This window comes from Lathamus discolor, chromosome 19, assembly GCF_037157495.1.
Source record: "Lathamus discolor isolate bLatDis1 chromosome 19, bLatDis1.hap1, whole genome shotgun sequence".
NCBI lineage: Eukaryota > Metazoa > Chordata > Aves > Psittaciformes > Psittacidae > Lathamus > Lathamus discolor.
In genome coordinates, this window is record NC_088902.1 from 5,478,416 (window position 1) to 5,497,686 (window position 19,271).

Below are 19,271 nucleotides of genomic sequence, written 5' to 3' on the forward strand. Positions count from 1 at the left end.
ACATTGGAGCTGTACAGGGGGGATGTACAACCTCTGGGTTGCTTTATATAGGCGTATATACGCCCCCCTGGGGTCCCTGCTCTGTGTAAGGAGCCCTGTATAGGGGTATGTACTCCCCTGGGGGTCCCGGGAGCTTTATAGAGGGGTGTGTTACACCCCCTGGGGTCCCTGCTCTGTAAAAGGAGCTTTACAGAGGGCTCACACAGCTCCCGTATGCCCTCCTTTTGTACGGACCCTTACACAGGGGTATGTCCACCCCCGGGTGTCCTGCCCCTATAGGGGCCCAGGTAACTGCTGCCCAGCTCTATAGGGCCCTATAGCCTCGAGGTCAGCTTGGACTGGGGTGCACCCGAGCCCAGGGCTCAGCCCATTGTTGGGGTGTAAGTAACCCCGGGGTCCCCAGCCCTATATAGTGGTAACCCGATGTCCCCAGCTCCATATAGGGGTAACCCCGGTGTCTTCAGACCCATATAGGGGTATATATGTCACCCCTGGCTGTCTAGCCCCACGTAGGGGTAACCCTTGGGATGCCCATCCCCACATAGGGGTGCATAGGACCCCAGTCCCCATCCCAGTATAGGGACTATATAGGACCCTGGTCCCACCTCAGGCCCTTAGAGCCAATATAGGCAGTATATGGACCCCTGCTCCTATCCCAGTACAGTGGTGTACAAACCCCAATCCTCATCCTGTTACAGGGGTATATGGAGTCCCCTGTCCCATCCCTATATGGGGGTGCATAGGGTCCCGGTCATCATCCCGCTATAGAGAGCATAGAGGACCTCAGTCCCATGCCGGTACACAGGAGGTGTACCGAGGTACACAGGACCTCTGTGTACAGAGGTGCACAGGACCGGGGTATAGGGGTGGGTATATAGGACCCGGGGTTGCCGGCTGGTATAGGGGTATATGGAGTCCCCAGTCTCATCCCTGTACGGGGTGTGTGGCCACGTCCCCACCACACTGTACTGCACCATACCCATACCCGTACCTGTACCCATACCCGTACCCGTACTCATACCTATACCCTAACCCGTACCCATATGCGTACCCGTACCCGTACCCATACCCATACCCGTACCCGTACCCCTACCTGTACCCATACCCGTACCCGTACCCATACCCATACCCGTACCCATATCCATACCCGTACCCGTACCCATACCCGTACCCGTACCCATACCTGTACCCATACCCATACCCGTACCCATATCCATACCCGTACCCGTACCCATACCCGTACCCGTACCCCTACCCGTACCCGTACCCATACCCGTACCCATACCCATACCCCTACCCGTACCCGTACCCATACCCATACCCATACCCGTACCCGTACCCATACCCGTACCCGTACCCATATTCATACCCGTACCCATACCTGTACCCATACCCATACCCGTACCCGTACCCATACCCATACCCGTACCCATACCCATACCCGTACCCGTACCCATATTCATACCCGTACCCATACCTGTACCCATACCCATACCCGTACCCATACCCATACCCATACCCGTACCCGTACCCATACCCATACCCGTACCCATACCCATACCCGTACCCGTACCCATATTCATACCCGTACCCATACCTGTACCCATACCCATACCCGTACCCGTACCCGTACCCATACCCATACCCGTACCCATATTCATACCCGTACCCATACCCGTACCCGTACCCGTACCCATACCCGTACCCATACCCGTACCCGTACCCGTACCCATACCCGTACCCGTACCCGTACCCGTACCCGTACCGGTACCGGTGCCGGTCTCGGGGGGTACCGGGAATGGGGGGGGGGGGGGGGGGGAGGCGGGACTACACCGCCCGTGGTGCCGCGGGGCGGGCGGGGGCGCGCAGCGCATGCGCGGGGGCGCGCGGGGCGGCGGCGGCGGCGGCGGCGGCGTTGGAAGAGGGGGGGGGAGGCGGCGGCGGCGGCGATGGCGGCGGCGGAGCGGAGGGTGCCCGGCCTGGACGAGTTCGCGGGGCAGAGCTGGAGCGCGTGGGTGCAGCGCGCGGCGCCGCCCGGAGAGCACGGTGAGGGGGGGGCGGGGGGGTTGAACCGGGGCCGCGCCCGCCCGCACCTCCGCCCCCCCCCCCCCTTCTTCCAACCCCCGGTGGCAGCGCCGCCGAGCGGCACCGGGAATAGGGCACTGGGAGCGGGGGCTCCGGCACTGGGAGCCGGGCATCCGGTACTGGGCACCCGGCACCGGGAGCAGCGCGGGGGTCACCAGGTACCGGGAGAGGAGCATCCTGCACCCGGAGCCTGGCGTCGGGAACTGTGAATGGGGCACCGGGAGGTGGGCAGCCTGTGCTGGGCACGGGGCGTCCCGCACTGGGAGCAGGAGCTGGGCACTGGGAGCTGGGCACCTGACACCAGGAATGGGGCAGCCTGTGCTGGATACTGGGCATCCTGCACTGGAAGCAGGAACTGGGCACTGGGCACCTGACACCAGGAATGGGGCATCCTGTGTTGGACACTGGGAACTGGGCACTAGGAACTGGGCACCCAGCATCGGGTACCCTGTACTGGGCAGCCAGCACCGGGATCCAGGCACTGGGAACCCTGCACTGGGCACTGGTCAACAGGAACACTGGGAATGGGCACCAGGAGCCCTGTGTTGTGCACTGGGAACCAGGAGCCCTGCGCTAGGCACTGGGAGCCTGGTTCTTACTCCTGGCACTGGGCATCCTGCACCGGGAACACTGGGCACTGGGAACAGGGCACTGGGAGCGGGGTATCCTTCACTGGGATCAGGGCGCCTGGCACTGGGCACCCGGCACTGGGAGCAGGGCACCAGGAGCAGGGCATCCTGCACCGAGAGCCTGGCATTGGGAATTGTGAATGGGGCACCGGGAGCTGGGCAGCCTGTGCTGGGCACTGGGCGGGTGGCACCGGGAGCTGGGCAGCAGGAATGGGGCATCCTGCACTGGGAAGCAGGAACCCGGCACTGGGAACCGGGCACCTGACACCAGGAACATCCTGTGTTGGACACTGGGAACTGAGCACCCACCACTGGGATCCAGGCACTGGGCACTGGTCAACAGGAATACTGGGAATGGGCACCGGGAGCCCTGCGTTGTGCACTGGGAGCCAGGAGCCCTGCACCAGGCACTGGGAACCTGGTTCTTACTCCTGGCACTGGGAATGGGGCATCCTGCACTGGGAACCATGCTCTGGGCACTGGGAACAGGGCACTGGGCAACCAGGAACTGGTACCCGGAACCAGGCAGCGGGAGCCCTGCACAGGGCAGCCCAGTCTGGTCACTGGGAAGCCTGTGCCTGTTACTGGGAGCCAGTTACCCCATCGAGTTGTGGTAGCCCAGACCAGGCACTGGGTAGCCCAGATGGGGCACCAGTTGGCACCATCGTCCTGGAGCAGGCAGAGGGCATTGGGAACCGGGTGGTGGGTGCTGGGAGCACCAGGTGGGAGCCAGGCACTATGGCAATGGGCACCCACTATGGCACAGGGTGGACAGGAATGGGTGCCCAGTACGGCACAGGCTGAATGGGACTGGGTGCCCAGTGTAGCCCTGCTGGATGACACTGGTATCCAAACTGGTACTGCTGGATGGGACCGGATGCCCAGTATGGTGCTGGGTATCGAGTACGACATGGCTGGACAGGACTGAGCACCCACTATGGCACAGCTGAATGGGACTGGGCACTCAGTATAGCACTGGGCACCCAATAGGGCACAGCTGGATGGCATTGAGGACCCAGTGTAGCACTGGGCACCCAGTACAGCACAGCTGGATGGTACTGGGTACCCAATAGAGCACTGTTGGATGGCACTGGGTACCCAGTATAGCACTGTTGGATGGCACTGGGTACCCAATAGAGCACAGCTGGATGGTACTGGGTACCCAATAGAGCACTGTTGGATGGCACTGGGTACCCAATAGAGCACAGCTGGATGGCACTGGGTACCCAATAGAGCACTGTTGGATGGCACTGGATACCCAATAGAGCACTGTTGGATGGCACTGGGTACCCAGTATAGCACTGTTGGATGGCACCGGGAACCCAGTATAGCGCTGTTGGATAGCACCAGGTATCCAGTATAACGCTGTTGGATGGCACCGGGTGCCCAGTATAGCGCTGTTGGATGGCACTGGGTACCCAATAGAGCACTGTTGGATGGCACTGGATACCCAATAGAGCACTGTTGGATGGCACCGGGTACCCAGTATAGCGCTGTTGGATGGCACTGGGAACCCAGTTGGTCACAGCCTGTGCCGGGCGCTGCTGATGGGGGTTTGTGTCCAGCAGGATCCGGGCTGGAGCTGGAGGAGAGTGGGAAAAGCAGCAGCAAGAAGCTGGATGCCATGACCCTGATCAAGGAAGGTAGGCTCATCCCTGGGCAGCATTCCTGGTGTTCCGGGGCCGGGCTCGGCTCCTCCCGGCACCGGGAATCGTGTCCCACGCTCTGCCCACAGACATGAGCATCTTCGGCCACTGCCCGGCGCACGACGAGTTCTACCTGGTGGTGTGCAACCACTGCAGCCAGGTGGTGAAGCCCCAGGCATTCCAGAAGCACTGCGGTGAGCACAGGACCCCAGGATGGGCTTGGGAATGGGAATGGAGGGGACCTCAAAGCTCCTCCAGCTCCAACCCCTGCCACGGGCAGGGACCCCTTCCACTGGAGCAGCTTGCTCCAAGCCCCTGTGTCCAACCTGGCCTTGAGCACTGCCAGGGATGGGGCAGCCACAGCTTCTCTGGGCACCCTATCCAGCACCCTCATAATGAAGAGCTGCTTCCCAATATCTCATCCAACTCTTCCCTCTTCCAGTTGGAAGCTGTTTCTCCTCATCCCATCCCTACAGGCCCTTCCCCAAAGCCCCTCTCCAGGTTTCCTGCAGCCCCTTTAGGCACTGGAGCTGCTCTCAGGTCTCCCCTTCAGGAGCCTTCTCTTGTCCAGGCTGCCCCAGCCCAGCTCTCTCAGCCTGGCTCCAGAGCAGAGCTGCTCCAGCCCTCGCAGCATCCCCATGGCCTCCTCTGGCCTCGCTCCAGCAGCTCCACGTCCCTCTGGGGCTGTATCCCAGAGCTGGACACAGCATCCCAAGCACATCCCATGGGAATGGCTGGTGCTGGGGGGGGGGAGGAGATCGCATTGGTGGGACCCCAGCTGTGGGCTCAGCCCCGGTTTCTCCCCGTCCCCATCCCACCCTCTCCCAGCAGAACGCCGCCATGGGCCGCTCTCCAAGCTCTACGCCCGCGCCGCCAAGTGCCACGTCACCGTGAACGGGACCCCCGGCACGGCCAAGGCGCTGCGGGAGAAGCATCCCGGAGCCCGCAGGAGACCCCAGCCCCTTCCCGAGCGGCCGGACAAGGATAACAACCTGTGGTGAGCACCGGGAGGGGCGGCTGTGCCCGTTCCATGGCACCCAACCGCTCTGACCCCCCCCCGCCAACCCTCTCCGCAGCCTGTTCGTGCCTGTGGTCAACCTGGAGAAGATCCCCAGCATCCCCAAACCAGACGGGCACGGGATCAAGGTGCCCCCCAAGGCCATTCCCAACGGCTCCAAGGAATCCCTAGGGAAACCCGGCAGTGCCGCGGTGCCAAAGGAGCCCCCGGCGCCGGTTGGACTCGGGGGGGACTCGTTGGTGCCCGATGATGACCCCGGAGGCAAACCAGAGAATGGGCCTGCGCCAGGGGAGAAGCCACCAGGTCACCCCCCCGGTGCCACCAAGACACCCCCCAGGTCCCATAAGAAGCTGGCACGTGAGTCCCCCCCACTTTCCATGCTGGTGATGGGGGGGGTCAGCAGGTCGCTGTCCCGGTGGGACATCCCGGTCCCCATTGTTTCGGCGTTGGGGTTGGTACCAATGGAGCATCTCCCACCCCGTGCTCTGTTCAGCAGCAGGTTCTGGGGGGCACAAGCATGAGCCAGGGTTGAACCCTCCCCACTGTGTCGTGTCCCCCCGCCGAAGGCATGAGCAGAACCCAGCTTGGCGGCTGAAAGTGGGGGGCTCAGGAGGTGGTGCCCCCCCCCCAGTCCCATGGAGGGTGATTCAGGGCTGTTGCCCCCAACCCCAGCCTCTTGCTTCAAGGAGGGGGTCCCCATCTCCATCCCTGCCTGCACCCATCTCCATCCCCAGCTGGTCCCATTCTCCGTCTCTCTCTGGTCCCATCTCCATCCCTCTCTGGTCCCCATCTCCATCCCTAACTGCTCCCCATCTCCATCCCCAGCTGGTCCCATTCTTCATCCCTGTCTGCTCCCATCTCCATCCCTGGCTGCTCCCATCTCCATCCCTGGCTGCTCCCATCTCCATCCCTGTCTGCTCCCCCTTCCCCATCCCTGGTTGCTCCCATTCCAACCCCTTTACCCACAGTGATCCCGGTGATGCCCCCAGGACCACCCCCCCCCCCATCACTCTCATCCCCACCATCCAAAACCTCAACCAGGGCTGGATACTTGGAGGGGGGTCCCCAGCACTGAGCGCCCCCTGCGCCCCCCCCAGCACCCGCTGCCTTCCTCTGCCCGCAGGCAAGGAGTGCGACCTGAACCGGCAGTGCGGGGTGCTCAACCCCGACACCAACAAGCTCTGCACCCGCCTGCTCACCTGCAAGGTACCGGAGGGGCTGGGACACGGACACCCTCACCCTGCCCATGGAGGGGGGGGGTGTTTTTGGGGTGTCGTGTCCCCCCCCCCCGTTTTGACCCCATCCCATGTTTCCTGGTGCAGATCCACTCTGTTCACCAGCGCCGCGAGGTGCAGGGCCGGGACAAGGACTTTGATGTGCTGGTGGCTGAGCTAAAGGCCAGCTCCCGACGAGGTGACCCCCCCAAGGACAGGAGCCCCCCCGGGAAGGAACCGCCCCCCTCCACGCCACAGGACCCCCCCTCACTGCTGCAGCCCCTCACTGGACCCCCCAGTGCCGTTCCCTGCCGAGCCAAGCTGCCCCATTGCCCGCTGCCCCGGTGAGGCTGGGGAGGGGGGGGGTGTGATGGGTAATGGGTGACCCCCCCATATGGGGCACCCCAAACATCTCTTCCCCCCCGTTACTCCGCAGGACCCGGCTTTCCTCCGACAGTGACCCCGAGGATGTGCCCCCCCCCGGGGATGGGGGCATTGGGGTGTTCCCCCTCCCTGTGCCCAAGGGGGGGCCCCGGGTGTCCAGTGAGGACAGTGAAGAAGAAGGGGGTGAGGAGCCCCCCCGGCCCCCCCTGCGCCCACCGCGGCCACAGGCGGTGAGTGGGGAGACCCTGGGGTGGGTTGGGGACCCCCCCCATTAACCCAATGCTGCTGTGTGCTGAAAGGGGGTCAGAGGGGGGGGTTTGGGGGGGTCCCATCTCACCCCTTCCTGCCTGAACTGGGGGGGATTTGGGGACCCAGGGACTGGAGTGGGGACTTGGGGGGGGTCCGTCTCAACCCCTCTTACCTGAACTGGGGGGGTCAAAATGGGAGCAGGGATTTAGGGGGTCCCATCTCCATCCCTGTCTGCTTCCATCTCCATCCCTGGCTGCTCCCATCTCCATCCCTGGCTGCTCCCGTCTCCATCCCCGGCTGCTCCCATCTCCATCCCCAGCTGGTCCCATCTCCATCCCCAGCTGGTCCCATCTCCATCCCTGGCTGCTCCCGTCTCCATCCCTGGCTGCTCCCATCTCCATCCCTGGCTGCTCCCATCTCCATCCCTGGCTGCTCCTGTCTCCATCCCTGGCTGCTCCCGTCTCCATCCCTGTCTGCTCCCATCTCCATCCCTGGCTGCTCCCGTCTCCATCCCTGGCTGCTCCCATCTCCATCCCTGACTGGTCCCCATCTCCATCCCTGACTGGTCCCCATCTCCATCCCTGTCTGCTCCCCATCTCCATCCCCGGCTGGTCCCATCTCCATCCCTGGCTGGTCCCATCTTCATCCCCAGCTGGTCCCATCTCCATCCCTGGCTGGTCCCCATCTCCATCCCTGTCTGCTCCCATCTCCATCCCTGTCTGCTCCTGTCTCCATCCCTGGCTGGTCCCCTCTCCATCCCTGGCTGCTCCCATCTCCATCCCCGGCTGCTCCCATCTCCATCCCTGACTGGTCCCCATCTCCATCCCTGTCTGCTCCCATCTCCATCCCTGTCTGCTCCCGTCTCCATCCCTGGCTGGTCCCATCTCCATCCCCAGCTGGTCCCATCTCCATCCCCATCTGGTTGAACTAGGAATTGACTTGGGGGTTCAGGGATAGCAGCAGGGATTTGGGGGGGGTCACTGACCGTGTCCATGTGCCCCCCCCTCCCCGCCCAGTTCTGCACCTTCGGGAGCCGCTTGGTCAGCCCCGGCTGTTACGTGTTCAACCGGCGGCTGGACCGGTTCTGCGCGGCGCTGGGCTCCATGCTGGAGCGGCACCTGAGCTCCCACATGTGGAGGTGGGGGGGGGCCGGGGGGGCAAGGATGGGGGCATGGATGTGGGGGTCCCATCTCGCCCCTCCTCGTGTGAAATAGGAGGGGATGTGGGGGCAATGATGGGAGCAGGGATTTGGGGGGGGGTCGTGTCTCAGCCTTCCCACATGGACTGGGGGGGGGATTGGGGACTGGAGTGGGAATTGGGGGGGGAGCATCTCATCCCTCCCTCCCCATCTGAATTAGGGGGATACGGGGGGGTTCAGGGGTGGGAGCAGGGATTTGGGGGTTCCCGTATTGCCCCTTTCCCATCGGGATTGAGGGGTCAGGGACTGGAGTAGGGGTTTGGGGGGGGCCCATCTCACCCCTCCCCATCTGGAATAGGGGGCACAACGCCGGGAGCAGGGATTTGGGGGGGTCCCATCTCATCCCCTTCACCTGCATTGGAGGAGAAAAGGGGATCAGGGATCAAGTGAGGATTTGGGGGGGGGGATCCCATTTCACTTTCCCCCCCCCCCAAAACTTGGGGGGTGCCAATGCCGGGAGCCGGCATCTGGGGCTCCCCTCTCACCCCTCCCCTCCCTCCCACAGGAAGATCCCCCCCGCCGCCGACCCCCCCCCTGCAGCCCCCCCCGGCCCCCCCCCAGCCCTTCCCCTTCCCCCTGCAGCCCCCCCCACCTCCTCCCCACCCCCGTCCCCGTGCCCCCCCCTCCTCCTCGCGTCCCTCCGATGCTGCTGTCGCCGGGGGGGTCCCCGCACGCCGCTGCCGCCTGCAGCCAGCCCGAGGGGGGGGGCTGCAGCCGCGCCATCACCTCCCCGCTGCCTGCGAACACCCCCTCGCCCTCCTTCAGCCAGCTGCCGGCCGGCAGGGCCGGGAACGCTTCCCGAGCTCGGGAATGCCGCGACGCGGAGCCCCGCAAGTGGAAACCCCCCCTGAGCGCCGGGGGCCCCCCCTACAAACGGACCTGCGCGGGGGGGGACGGGCTCAAAAGCAAAGCGCAAAGCTCGGCCCCCCCCGGCAAGACGAAAAGCGCCGCCTCCATCCCCGTCCTCAACGGCACAGCCCGGGCCAAGCGGCTGGACCAGCCCCGGGCCCCCCCCGTGCACGGAGCGGGCCCCCCCCCTCCGCCCCCCCGCTGCATCGCCGAGGAGGAGGTGAAGAAGAGGAAGAACGCGGCCACCTACTGCAGGGGGGTCAAAGCCAGGCCCGCGCCGCCCCCCCCCGGCCCCCCCGCCACCCCCGACCCCCCCGGCCCGGGGGGGTCCGTCCGTAGGAAGAAGATGGGGACCCCCCCGGGCTTTGAGGAGAAGCGGAGCGGCCTGAAGGTAGGGCTGGGGAGGGGGGGGCCGGGGGGGGGTCTCTGTTGAGATGGGGGGGCCCTGTTGGGATGGGGGGGTCCGTATAGAGATAAGGGGGCCCTGTTGAGATGGGGGGGCCCTGTTGGGATGGGGGGGTTCCTATAGAGATAAAGGGGCTCTGTTGAGATGGGGGGGCCCTGTTGGGATGGGGGGGTCCATAGAGAGATAAGGGGGCCCTGTTGAGATGACTGGGTTCCTATAGAGATAAAGGGGTCCTGTTGAGAGGGGGGGTCCTGTTGGGATGGGAGGGGTCCTATAGAGGTGGGGGGGCCCTGTTGAGATGGGGGAGTTCCTATAGAGATAAGGGGGCCCTGTTGGGATGGGGGGGTCCTATAGAGAGAAGGCGACCCTGTTGAGATGGGGGAGCCCTGTTGGGATGGGGGTCCGTATAGAGATAAAGGGACCCTGTTGGGGTACAGGGGCCCCTATGGAGATGGGGGGTCCCTATTACATGGGGAGAGGTCTCTGTTGGGATAGGGGGGACCCTATTGAGATGGGGGGGGTCCCTGCTGGGATGGGGGGCAGGGGGAACTGGGTGTTTGGGGTGATGCTGGGGAGTGTCAGGGGGGAAATGGGGGCCCAGGGCCACCAGCACCCACAGGGGACCCATCTTCTCCTAGGGCTGGGGGCTGCTGGGGCACCCCGGTCCTTGGGGGGCAGGACAGACACATCCCATGGGGACCCTCTGGGACCCCCTGGCCTCGGGTTGGGGATGCTGGGGGACCCCCTGGGGTCACCATGGGGACCTGTCCTTAGCGGGGGACCCCATGGGGACCCTCTGGGACACTTTGGTCCCTGATGCCGGGGAGATGCCGGGGGGGTACCCATATCCCACCATGGGGACATCCCGCTCCTGGGTGCCGGATGCTGTGGGTCCCCCTCACCCTGCCTGCGGATGGGATGGAGACCTTTGGGGGCCACCACGCTTCCTCCATGGTGGCCGATGCTCCCTTTGGGGAACACCCTGACCCTGGCTGGGGGCCACTTGGGGCCCCCAAAACCACCATGGGGACACCATGGGCCGGGGTCTCCCCATGGCCAGGGCTCACCCAGCCCCTCTCCTCTCTGCAGTCCAAAGCCCATTAACAGGAGGCCACCGGGGCCACCCCACGTCCTGCACCGGGAGCCGATGGAATTGAGGGGGGGGGGAAAGACCCCAACCACCGCCCCCCCCCCCCCCCAGGGAAACACCGACCTCAGCCAAATACCTCAAGACTCAGTTCTGTTCTCTTGCTGCTAAACCGGCCCCCGGGCGCGGGGGGGCCCGGCATGGGACTGCCACCAATGGCCACCAATGGCCACCAGGGGCCACCCTATTTATAAGAATGATTATTGCTGTTTTTTGTTTCTTTTTTAGAAAAAGAAAGAAAAAGAAAGAAAAAAGAGAAGCCGAGAAGTATGGGGGGGGGGGGGTATGGGGGGGGGTCACTATGGGGTTGGGGAATGGGGGGTGTTGGTGAGGGCAGAGTGAGGATGGGGCCCCCGGTGCTGCTGTGGGGCAGGGATGCGGTGTCTGCAGGGACAGGGGTGTCCCAGGAGCCATGGGTTAAAGGGGAGGGGGCCGACATGGGGATGGGGGTCCCCCCACCATGGGGACCCTATGGGGCAGTGGGGGTCAATGGGCTGCTGGGAGGGGGTTCACTGGGGGCAGTGGCAGCAATGGGATGCTCCAGGGGGTCAGTGTGGTACTGGGAGGAGATCAGTGGGGGGGTGAGCACTGGCGTGACCCCCCCTCCTCCCCCGTACACCCCAGAGAGGGGTCGGGGTGTCAGCAGGACTCAGCCTGACCCCGCACCCCGGGGGGGGCTCCCTGTCCCTACCCCCCCCCCAGCACTAGAACCCCAATTTGCCCCCCCCCAATCCGCAGGTGGCCCAGACACGGTGGGAAACACATTTATTGTGGCCAAGGCATCGGGGGGGTGACATGGGGGGGGGCACAGGCCGGGGGGTGCGCGGGGTGCCCCCACTTGGGATGCTGGGGTCCCCCCCTCCGCACTGGGGGGCTCTGCTTGTGGCTGTGGGTTGCATGGGGGGGGTGTTGGGGGTGATGTGCCCCTCGTGTTCCCCCCCCCCGGAGAGCTTGGGGGTGAGGAGGGCTCATGCTTTGCAATTCACATGCAGGGGGGGTTCTGGTGCCACCCCGGTGTCCCCACAGAGCCCCCCCCATTGTCCCTTACGGTCCCATGGAGGCCGGTGGGGCGAGACTGAGTCCTGGGGAGGCGATGGCAATGGGGGTCTTGGCTTGCCCCCGCTCCTTGCCCGCAGCGCATCCATTGCGGGGGGGGGGGGGGCGGGGAGGGGGATGGACATGGGGTGCCCCCCCCCCCTACACCACAATGGGGGTGTCGGAGAAGACGGAGCTGACCGAGTCCGGATCCGACACCTTCCTCTGCGCCCTGGGGCCGTGCCGGGGGGGCACTTGCGGCGTCCCCCCCGCTTTAAACCTCCCGTTCTGCCCCACGCTGGCCCCGGATGCGGAGCGGGACCTGCTGGGCTCCCCGCCGGCGTGGTTGGGGGTAGCGCTGAGCACCGAGGAGTTGATGCTGTCGTCGCGGGGCGGGGGGGCCTTGTCGGTGCCGGCGCGGCAGCAGCAGCAGCGGCACGGGGTGAGGTACAGGTAGATGAGCACCAGCACCACGCTGAGGATGCAGCCCACGAGCGTGGTGTAGGCGGTGTTGAGGGTGTCGTGGGGCCCGTGCAGGGTGAAGTTGTGCACCAGCAGCTCCACGTACAGCGTCTCGTTGAGCACCGGCCCCGCCACCCAACACGCGTAGGTCCCCGCGTCCTCCGCCCGCAGCGCCCGCACCTGCAGGCTGCCGTTGCCCAGCAGCGCCGCGCTCCCGTTGCCCCCCTCCTGCAGCACCCGCTCCCCGCCCGGTGTCACCCAGTGCCGGCTCCGCGCCCCACGCACCCGCGTGTCGCAGCTCAGCGTCACCGTGTCCCCGACGTGCGCCTCCAGCACCGCCTCCCGCGCCTCGCTGCAGTTGAGCGGCGCCCGGCCCGCCAGCGCCAGGATGCCCACGGGCGCCGGTACCGACGGGAGCGCGCAGCGCAGCTCCTCCTGGAAGTCCACGACGGCGCTGAGGCGGCGGCGGCGGCCGCGGGCCATGAGCTGGAAGAGGGAGCAGTCGCAGGCCAAGGGGTTGCCGTGCAGGTAGAGGCGGTCGCGGAGCCAGGCGGGCAGCGCCTGCAGCTCGCCCACGGGCACGTGGCGGAGGCGGTTGGCCGAGAGGTCGAGCAGGGCGAGCTGGGGCAGGCGGCTGCCGTCCCGCAGCAGCTCCAGCGGGAAGCGGGCGATGCGGTTCTGGCCCAGGTAGAGCTTGCGGAGGCGGTTGAGGTTCTCGAAGGCGGTGCGGTCCACGGTGGAGATCTCGTTGTTGTAGAGGAGCAGCACCTCGAGCTCGGCGAGGTCGCTGAAGAGGTTCTCGTCCAGCGCGCGCAGGCGGTTGGAGGACAGGTCCAAGTGGCGCAGGTGAGGGACGTGGGTGAAGGCTTCGGTGGACACGAAGGAGAGCCCGTTGTGGCTCAGCAGCAGCGCGTGGAGGTGCGCCAGGCGCCCCGGGGCCCAGTCGGCGCGCAGCCGGCTCACGTTGTTGTGGCTCAGGTCCAGCACGGCCGTGAAGCGCGGCAGCGGCGCCGGCACCGCGCTCAGCACCGCCTGCGAGCAGCTCAGGATGTTGGAGGCGCAGATGCAGCGCGGGGGGCAGCTCCCGCACCACGTGCCCCGCGGTGCCACCGCGGCCACCAGAGCCACGCACAGGAGGAGCCCCGGGCCGCCGGTACCCGCCATGGGCACCAGGCTCTGACCGGTGGGGTCACGGTGAGGATGCGGCATCGCTGGCACCGGGTGCGTTTGCACACGGCGGATGCGGTCACCCGGTGTCACGGTGTGCGCCGGGCCTGCTGCTCACCCGGTGTCACAGCACAAAGTGGCTTCGTCACCCGGTGTCACAGCATGGGCTACGGGGTGGCTTTGGTCACCCGGTGTCACCGCGCGGGCTGTCGCTGTCACCCGGTGTCATGGCGTTACCGGTCCCGCTGCTCGCCCGGTGCCGGTGCCTTTGGCCACCCCGTGTCACTCTGTGCGCCCCCCACACCAAGGTCCCTGCTGGCCCCGCCCTCCCCTCCCCGGTCCCCTCCCGCCCCCCCCCGGTGCCGGCGCTGCAGCGGACGGTGCCCTCGGGAGGATGCTCACGGCCAAACACCCCCCCCACCACCACCAGCGGCGTTACCGGGGCCTGATACCGGTACCGGAGGAGCGGGGCCGCACCGAGCCGGGCAGAGCCGAACCGACACGAGCGGGCCGCGCAGCAGGAGGCCGGGCCGGGCCGAGGCGATACGAGGCGAGCGGGCCGGGCCGGGCCGATGGGAGCCGAGCGGGGCCGAACCGGGCCGAGAGGAGCCGAGCGGGGCCGAACCGGGCCGAGAGGAGCCGAGCGGAGCCGAACCGGGCCGAGCCGCTTGCAGCGCGCACCCGCGGCTCCGGGACAGGGTCTGGGGGCGGCCTCACCGCGGGCACGGCCCGTCCCCATTGGCTGCCGCGGCAGCGCCCCCCACCAATGGCGGCGGCGCCCGGTTAACCCCTGGTGGGCCGGGAGAGACGCCGGAGGAGCCGACCCCAATCCCCATCCCATCCCCATCCCATCCCCATCCCCACCTTCATCCTTATCCCCATCGTGTCCCCACCACATCGCATCCCCATCCCCATCCTCATTCCCAGCCCATCTCCATCTTCATCCCATTTTATCTCATCCCCATTACATCCTCAACTTTATCCTAATCCCATCCCATGTCACGTCAACCTCATCCTCATCCGTGTCCTCTGCCCTCACCCCATCTCCATCCTCATCCTTATCTCGCTTCCGTCATCCCCATCCCATCCTCATCTTAATCCTCATCTCCACCAATCCATCTCTACCCCACTCCATCCCCACCTCATCTCCACCCCTGTCCCCACCTTCATCCTCATCCCCAACCCTCCCATCCCCATCTCCAACCCTATCCCCGTACCATCCTCATCCCATCCCACCCCTGGGTGCTGTCCCGTCCCCCCGTTCCCCCCCCAAGCTGGGTCCCGCACCCATCGCTGCCTCCGGTCTGTCTTTAACCGGGAGCCATCAGTGCCGGTTTGGGGCCAAGTTCAGAGGGACCGGAGCCGGGGATGATGCAGCTCTTTTGGCTGGGGGGGGGGCCCACACAGTAATTAAAGGGTGACAGGGAGCAGCGCATCCCCAGGCTGCCCCTCACGCCCCGTGTGTGTCCCCGGTGCCATTGTCCCACCCCATTTCCAGCTGCCGGGAATTGTGTCCTTTGCTCGTCCTCGGTTTCTCCCTTTAATCCGGTGCTAATCCCTGCGCAGCACCCGCCGGTGTCCCCCGTGTCCCCACAGGGGTGGGTGTGCATCACGCGTGTCGGCACGCACACGCATGCAGGCGTGCACATGATGTGTGCGCACACACGCGCATACACATGCTAGAGACATGTGCGCACACGCATGCACCACGTACACATGGGTGCGCCCCTGGTAGCACACACGTGTTTACTTACACGCGTGTACATGCACATGGATGCGCCTGCCAGATGTGTGCAATGCGGGGGGGGGAGGTAGTCAGCCACCCACACACAAGGCACATGTATGTGCACACATGCAAACATGCTTATCCTGTGGGCCCGGCCAGCCAGATGTGCTGAGTGTTTTGGTGCTGTGTTATGGGTGTCCCAGAGTGCTGGGATATGGGTGTCGTGGGGTGCTGGGGTGCTCAGTACCAGGCTCTTGGTATGTAGGGTGCTGTGACAATGGGGTGCAGGTCTAGGGTGCCAGGATGATGGGGTGCTGGGGCGTCGGTGTGCCAGGACACTATAAACCAAGGCAGCACCCGGGGGGGGGGGGGGGGGGGGCAGGATGCATTGGTTGATGCTCCTCGTGGTTGGGTCCTTCCTGGTCCATGGGGTGCAGGGGGGTGGCTCCGCACCTCCCCACTGTGAGGGACCCTCAAAGATTCAGGGTGCTGGGGGGGGGGATTGGTGTCAGCGTGGCCAAACCCCTGCCTGCACCCAACGGGGGGAGGAGGAAGGAACAGTGGGGCATGAGCTTGGGGTGGGGGCACCCAGGATGGGGATCACTCAAGATGGGGGCACCCAGGGTGTGGTATCCTCATGGATTCAGATGCCCACACGAGTCATCAGCACAGGGGGGTCCTCCCATGTCGGGGTCCACCCCCCCCCGGCCCATGGAGCAGGATCGATCCCACGCTCAGCTCCGGCTGCGCCATGGGGTGGGTTGGGTACCCCGCTGGGTACCATCGCTCCCGGCGTGCCCGGGGAATCCCCGGTTTCTAATCCGGGTTCGGATGGGCTCATTTTGGGGTGCTCGTAGCTTAGCAACGGGCACGTGATGCGCGGGGCTGCACCCCGGCCATGAGGATGGGACCCCCACCTCCAGCACCCATGGGACAGGGACCAGGGCAATGCCGGGAGGAAGCTCGCAGCCTCCATAGGGATTTAGGGGGATGCCCGTCCTTGGGGGAGATGGGGATCCCCATTGGAAGCGAATGGCTGTGCCCCGGGGAAGCTGAGGCACAGAGCGTGGTGGTGGTGGGGAACTGCCCCTATCCCAGTTGCCCCATTGAGGAACTGGGAGCAAGGGAGGGGGCACTGGGTTGAGGATGGGCAGAGCCTGGGGGCCCTGCGGCCTCTCTGAGCATCCCCCTGCACCCACCACAGCCCCGCTCTGTGCCCCCCACTGCGGATCTGCCTCCTGCCCCCACCCATTCCCACCCCAGGGTGCCTTCACCCCGCCCCCCATCACCCCAAACCCCCTCTTTGCCCCCCCCCATTGCTCCCGAGTCCAGCACCCCCTTTCCAGTGCCCCCCACAGCCCCTTTATGGGGCGACTGAGGAAACTGAGGCCTGAAACAACACAGGGCAGGGGACAAAGCCCACCCTCCACCCCCATCCCAGTGGGAATAAGCCGGGTTCCAGCTGGTCTAGTACCGCCCCCCCCCTTATATCCCGGGGCTTTCCTCCCCACAGCGCACCCGCGTTGTGTATGGGGGGGACGCTGTGCCGGGGGTACCGCGGCGCTAGCGGGAGGCGCTAGGACCCAGCAGCCGCGGTGCAGAGCATCCCTCGCCGCAGCGGCTCCGGCCCGGCCCCGAGCATCCCCGCACCGACCGGAGCCCCCCCCGGCACAACCGAGCCCCTCCCGCACCGACCGGGCCCCCCCCCCCGCCCTCGGCCCCGTGCACCCCCCCACGGTAAGTGCCGCGGCCGAGCCCCCCCAACCGGGGCGATGCCCGGGGGCTGGGGGGGGGATGCGATATGAAGGGGGACGTGGAGCGGACCCCAACCGGTGGGGAGGGGAGGAATATGAATGGGGGGGGGCTAGATGCAAGCCCCTATTCCATCAGTAGCCCCCCCCCATTCCATCAGGAGCCCCCTCATTCCAACAGTAACCCCCCCATGGGATGCAGGAGATGGGGCCCCCCACCCTTCTTGGGAAGGACCACCCATCGGGGGGGCTCTGGGTGTGCCCCCCCCCCCCGGGCACTGTTTAGTAGATGGTAGCACCCATTTTGGGGGGTTGGGGGTGCAGCACCCACCGCTGGGCCAGGCTTGGGTCATGCATGGCCATTGATACACAAAGAGAGGAGACAGGGGGGGCTGGTGATGGGGGGGTCCCGGTCTCAGGACCCCATTGGGGTGTTTTGGGTTGAAACATTGGAGTTTGGAGGGGGTTCACCCCAAAATTGGTCATTTTGGGGGAGAATAAGGCTGTTGAGAAAGGGGTTTGGTGGGGGGGGGGAGAAAGGGGGGTCATGGATGGGAACCCAGAGGGCTGTAGTTGGGGGTCACAGCTGGACTGTGATTGTGCCCCCTCCCCAACGTCTCTCCCATCCCCACAGGTGCCCAGTGGGGAGATGAGTGGGGCCGGGGGGCACCTTTGGGTGCTCTGAGCTCCACCAGCACCCCATATCCCCCAACCCAGTGAGGATGTGACCCCCCCCCCCCCCCAATCCAGCAATGCCCAGCGCAAGGATGCTCCCCTCGGTGACGGTGGTGGCCCAGTATGGAGCCGGCACCATGGGCCTGGAATGGCTCTAGGGAGGCGCGGGGGCTCCAGCCCTCCACAGGCCCCATGTCCCCCAATGGCACAGCCGACACCAAAGCCAGGGACGTGGCTTCGAGGTCGGTGGGGCTGTTCTTCATGCTGCTCATGGACCTGGCGGCCATTGTGGGCAACGCCGCCGTCATGACCGTCATCGTGAAGACGCCGGCGCTGAGGAAGTTCGTCTTCGTCTTCCACCTCTGCCTGGTGGACTTCTTGGCTGCCCTCACCTTGATGCCATTGGAGATGCTCTCGGGCTCGGCCGTGTTCGACAGCCCCGTGTTGGGCGAAGCCATGTGCCGCGTCTACCTGTTCCTCAGCGTCTGCTTCATCACCATGTGCATCCTCTCCATCTCCACCATCAACGTGGAGCGCTACTACTACGTGGTGCACCCCATGCGCTACGAGGTGAGGATGACCGTGGGCTTGGTGGCTTGCGTCCTGGTGGGCGTCTGGCTCAAAGCCGTTGCCACCTCCTTGGTCCCCGTCTTGGGGTGGTCGTCCCCGGACCGGCCCCCGCTCCGCAGCCCCCGCGGCTGCTCCTTGCAATGGAGCCGCGGTCCCTACTGCAAGTTCTTCGTGGTGTTCTTCGCCGCTTTCTACTTCCTCCTGCCCCTCCTCATCATCGTCGTGGTTCACCGCAGCATGTTCAAGGTGGCGCGCGTGGCCGCCATGCACCACGGCCCGCTCCCGACCTGGATGGAGACCCCGCGGCGCCGCTCCGCCTCGCTCAGCAGCCGCTCCACCATGGTCACCACGTCGGGAGCCCCTCGGACCACGCCGCAGAGGACGTTCGGAGCCGGGGGCAAGGCGGCCGCCATCCTGCTGGCCGTGGGGGGCCAGTTCCTCTTCTGTTGGTTGCCCTATTTCGCCTTCCACCTCTACACGGCGCTGAGCGCGCAGCCCTCGGCGGGGCCGGCGGCCGAGACCGTGGTCACTTGGCTGGGTTATTCCTGCTTCACCTCCAACCCCTTCTTCTACGGGTGCCTGAACCGGCAGATCCGGGCCGAGCTGGGCCGGCTCCTCACGTGCTTCTTCAAGCAGCCCCCCGACGAGGACCTGAGGCTGCCGAGCCGCGAGGCCTCCATCGAGGAGAACTTCCTCCAGTTCCTGCAGGGCACCGGCTGCGAGCCGCGGCCGCGCACCCCCAGCCCCAAACCGGACCCGGCCCACGTCGACTTCCGCATCCCCGGGCAGATCGAGGAGGAGGCGGGCGAGGGCACGGAGCGGCGCGGAGGGGACGGGCTCCGTGCGGGCAAAGCGGAGCTGTAGCGGGGGGGACGGGGCCTGGCGCTGAACACGGAGGAGAGGGCAGAGCCGGTGTGTGCGTGCTCGCTGCGGCTCGGGCCGCCGGGGTGCGCGTGGGGCGGGCAGCGGGGGGGGCTGGCACGGACGGGGCCCCCCCCCCGAGCCCCACTGCGGCCCCCGGGCAGCAGGAGACGGGGCTGCCCACGCCGCCGTTGCTGCC

At 66.0% G+C, this 19,271-nt stretch overlaps 3 protein-coding genes across 3 annotated transcripts; 2 read left to right on the forward strand and 1 right to left on the reverse strand.

The window, feature by feature from the left end:
* Positions 1-1,919: 1,919 nt before the first annotated feature.
* Positions 1,920-11,036, forward strand: ATXN7L2 (ataxin 7 like 2). The gene is given in 12 exon segments (XM_065698531.1): positions 1,920-2,046; positions 4,283-4,357; positions 4,450-4,554; positions 5,192-5,357; positions 5,437-5,735; positions 6,502-6,584; positions 6,701-6,936; positions 7,029-7,206; positions 8,242-8,363; positions 8,929-8,954; positions 8,957-9,663; positions 10,768-11,036. Coding segments are annotated over 12 exon segments (2,109 nt in total). The 5' UTR covers positions 1,920-1,949; the 3' UTR covers positions 10,783-11,036.
* A 537-nt stretch (positions 11,037-11,573) lies between these two features.
* Positions 11,574-13,821, reverse strand: AMIGO1 (adhesion molecule with Ig like domain 1). Its single transcript, XM_065698129.1, has one exon. The coding sequence runs from the start codon at positions 13,529-13,531 to the stop codon at positions 12,023-12,025; it is 1,509 nt and encodes a 502-aa protein (XP_065554201.1). The 5' UTR covers positions 13,532-13,821; the 3' UTR covers positions 11,574-12,022.
* A 3,710-nt stretch (positions 13,822-17,531) lies between these two features.
* GPR61 (G protein-coupled receptor 61) lies at positions 17,532-19,107 on the forward strand. Its single transcript, XM_065698758.1, has one exon. The coding sequence runs from the start codon at positions 17,765-17,767 to the stop codon at positions 19,073-19,075; it is 1,311 nt and encodes a 436-aa protein (XP_065554830.1). The 5' UTR covers positions 17,532-17,764; the 3' UTR covers positions 19,076-19,107.
* The last annotated feature ends 164 nt before the right edge of the window (positions 19,108-19,271 follow it).

What these genes read in the sequence shown, in the direction of transcription:
- AMIGO1 (XM_065698129.1), bottom strand. Translation starts at nt 13,531, where the DNA reads ATGCCGCATCCTCACCGTGACCCCACCGGTCAGAGCCTGGTGCCCATG.
- GPR61 (XM_065698758.1), top strand. Translation starts at nt 17,765, where the DNA reads ATGGAGCCGGCACCATGGGCCTGGAATGGCTCTAGGGAGGCGCGGGGG.